The sequence below is a fragment of the Emydura macquarii genome, unplaced genomic scaffold (genome assembly GCF_026122565.2).
Source record: "Emydura macquarii macquarii isolate MOO-44397 ecotype Brisbane River unplaced genomic scaffold, CSIRO-AGI_Emac_v2 contig_1946, whole genome shotgun sequence".
In the NCBI taxonomy this organism is placed as follows: domain Eukaryota; kingdom Metazoa; phylum Chordata; order Testudines; family Chelidae; genus Emydura; species Emydura macquarii.
In genome coordinates, this window is record NW_027132083.1 from 326,435 (window position 1) to 329,989 (window position 3,555).

The 3,555-nt window shown below is 44.3% G+C and overlaps 1 protein-coding gene across 1 annotated transcript; it reads right to left on the bottom strand.

Annotated features, from left to right (window-relative positions):
• Window positions 1-311: 311 nt before the first annotated feature.
• On the bottom strand, window positions 312-1,274 carry LOC137159841 (olfactory receptor 52K1-like). Its single transcript, XM_067558302.1, has one exon. It carries the CDS (start codon window positions 1,272-1,274, stop codon window positions 312-314), a length of 963 nt encoding a protein of 320 aa, XP_067414403.1.
• Window positions 1,275-3,555: the final 2,281 nt, after the last annotated feature.

Here is a 3,555-nt window from a genome sequence, read left to right on the forward strand (position 1 = left end):
GAGTGAGCAAGTCTAAACCTCTTGCTATAGATGGACAAATAAGGCAGGACCATTGCCAAGTACAACGTCCATGTTGGCCAGCACAGCTCAGGGAGAGCCCTGGGACTGTACGCTGCACTCTGTATGAAGGAGAGGGAATTCCCAATCCAGCATGCCCAGAGGTTCACTGCATATTATGTGGAGAGTTTCAAAACTATCGATGATGCAAGATGCTGCAGAAAGGAACATCTGCGCTCACTCTGCTGACGTTTTTAGGGGGGTGGAGACCTGCATGATGAGTTTCCCAGTATGAGACTACACACAATGACAGCCTAGAACCTTTTCCCTCGGAACAGGAGATGCACTCTGATGCGAATCTGTTTGGTTTTCACCCCGTACACAACTGAATTCATCATGGGAGGAAAAAGGAGGTAGAAATTGGCCATGAGGATGTGTATGTGAGGGGCATCTTGGTGACCAAACCTGTAAATAATTGCGAAGAGAACCATTGGGGTGTAAAAAATTAAGATGGCACAAAGGTGGGAAACACAAGTGCCAAAAGCCTTCAGCTGCTCTTCCTTGGAGGCCACCCTTAACACATTCCTTAGGATCTTAACATACGAAAGGGTGATGAACATCATATCCAGTCCCAAAATAATGAGAGTTACGATGATCCCATAGATGTTATTGAACCTGGTGTCGGCACAGGCCAGCTTCACCAGTGCCATGTGTTCGCAGAAGCAATGGGAGATGATGTGGGACTGGCAGAAGGGCAGCCTCCTGAGGAGGAAGGGCAGAGGCACCACAAGGAGAACAGCCCGGGTCAAAGCCACCAGCCCGATCTCTGCTATCACTGAGCTTGTCAGGATGGTGGCATACCTCAGGGGGTTGCAGATGGCGACATACCTGTCAAAGGCCATGGCCACCAGCACACCAGACTCCATGCATAAGAACGAGTGAAGGAAAAACATCCGTACAAGACATGCAGTAAAGCTTATCTCCCTGGAATTAAACCAAAAGATGCTCAGTGATTTTGGCATGATGGTTGTAGATACAACCAGATCGATGACAGCCAGCATGGCGAGGAAATAGTACATGGGCTTGTGGAGGGAGGGCTCTGTCTTGATAACATACAGGAGGATGCTGTTTCCTAGAAGGGCCACAGTGAACACTGAGAAGAAGGGGATGGAGATCCAGAGGTGCATGGCTTCCAGCCCCGGGATGCCGCTCAGGAAGAACACTGACAGATCAGAGCCTGCGCTGTTGGAACCTGACAGGTTGTCTTGTTGTGGCATCTTTTGCAAGTCTTACAACTACGTCTTTCCCTTCAATAAAGCACAACACATGGAATGAACAGATCTTGTAAATTAGATACATACAAGGGGCCAGTCAGATCTGGATGAAGGGGATGCACCTCCCGTTGAGTACATCAGGAGCCTCTGCTTATATCAGGGATGAATCTGACCCAAAGCTGTGGAAGTCTGTGGAAATAATTCCTTTGACGTCAGTAGAGTTTGGATTCGGCCTTTTTTTCCTAGTCTTTCCTTCCGAAAATTTGCAAATGGTTACACTAGTGTCATTAAAGTATTGCTGGAAGCCAGTCAGGCTGCAGCCTTTTGCTGCAATGGGGAAAGGTTCTGCAGCAGGGAGGCAGCAACACACTAAATAGTAGAAATGGCATCTGCTTGGGTGGCAGATGGCTATGTAGGGTGTACACCTTAAAATTCTGGCATGCCTGTACTTTACTCATCTAAGCAGCACCTCACTATTTACACTGCTCTTTATACATGTGCTAGCTGGACGTGCAGGGTCTGTAGAAGCACCCTCCGTTACAGGAGTGAGGAGGAGAAAATACTATAAGATTCTACAACCCAGATTTAGCTAAGATTTTAGACAATATTTTAGTTATTTCTTTAACTGGGAAAATATTGGGATCAAATAATTATCGATTCATAGATGTTAAGGAAAGAAGGGACCATTACGATCACCTAATAAGGCCTTTTGAATACCACAGGCCACAGAATTTCACCAAGTGATTTCTGCATCAAGCCCATAACTTTGTCCTACAACCCATCCCTGAGTAAGGCATCTAGTCTTCATTTAAAGTCTTCAAGTGATGCCGATCCAGTCACATCCCTAGGCAAGTTGTTCCAAGACATACTTCTCCTTCTTATAGGAACGTGTGCCTTGTTTCTGGTCTGAATTTGTCCAGAATCAGCTCCCAGCCGTTGGAACTCATTCTGCCTTTGTCTGCCACATTAAAGAACTTTCTAAAGTCAGAAATCTCTTCCCATTTTTGGACTTAAAGACTGTGGTCAAATCACCTTTTGCCTTCCATTGGATAAACTAAATAGATTGACGTCTTTAGTCTCTGGCTATCAGCCACATATTCCAGGTCTGAAATCATTCCCGAATCTCTTTTCCCAAACCTTTTCATTTTCTAAACAACCTTTCTGAAATGCGGACACTGGACCTAGAATCAGTGTGCAGTAATGGTCACTCCCAGCCAGACACCTCTCTATTTTAGTTCAATAGTCTCCCACTTATACCTTGAAGGAAGGTGTTTGCTCTCTCAACCTCCACTGGGATCTCATGTACCCTTCATTACACATCATGAACCCAAGTTCTTTTTTGAGTCAGTGCTTTGTCCCCCATCCTGTATGTGAAATCTACATCCTAGAGTCCTACATGTGTGACTTTGCATTGAATTTTAATCAGCTGCACATTGTTAAAGTTAGCCCAGTTGTACAAATGATTGAGATCATTCTATAGGGATCCCCTGTCCTAATCAATATTTGCGAATCCGCCAACCTCTGGCAGATTGTCAACACAGATTTTAGATTTCTTTCCAAATCACTGACGAGATTGTTGAATAGTCCCAGGCAAAGAATAGCCCCAGCGAAAGAAAGTTTCTTTAGTGGAAGTATAACTGCTAAATTTCCCTAGTGTAAGTATAACACCCCAACATATATTCCCCCAGACCAAAACCTCCCATGATAACACAGATACAGCACAAAGAGCATCTCACAATGCATTTGCACAAGGGGAGAGAACTAAGGCTGCGTGTGTAACTCTAAAACCCCTGATATTTTTAATAATCAAAAGTTTCTTGGTACAGATTTGTTTTTTGTTTTTGATGGGATTAAATAGTTCACTTCTAAATGACCAACCTCACTCTGCTCTAGTTTATACCGGTGTAAATCTAGAATCATTCTGGTTTTACTCCAGTACGTCTAAGAACAGATTTGGCCCTAATCTTTCCATTTGCTTGAAAATTTTCCATTTTAAAAAGATCCTTGATTAATTTTAATGCAAACTACCCCCGCTCACCTGAACTCTGGGTCTTCTTCACTCTCTGCTAATGCTGTAGTCATGTACAAACTGCACGACTCTCCACTTGGCCAGGATCAGCTGGGTAAGAGGATTTATACCTCCTAGTAACACATCGTGACTTTACTCCCCTGATGGGAGTTCAGAGACTTGGGTCATTATAGTGGTACATTAGCTTTGGAGCCTAGGGAGTCACAACAACTGATGATTGTAGATTAACCCATGTCTTTCCTCCTGTGTGGCTGT

Excerpts from the sequence above, each read along its gene's own strand:
- LOC137159841 (XM_067558302.1), bottom strand. The coding sequence starts at position 1,274 with ATGCCACAACAAGACAACCTGTCAGGTTCCAACAGCGCAGGCTCTGAT.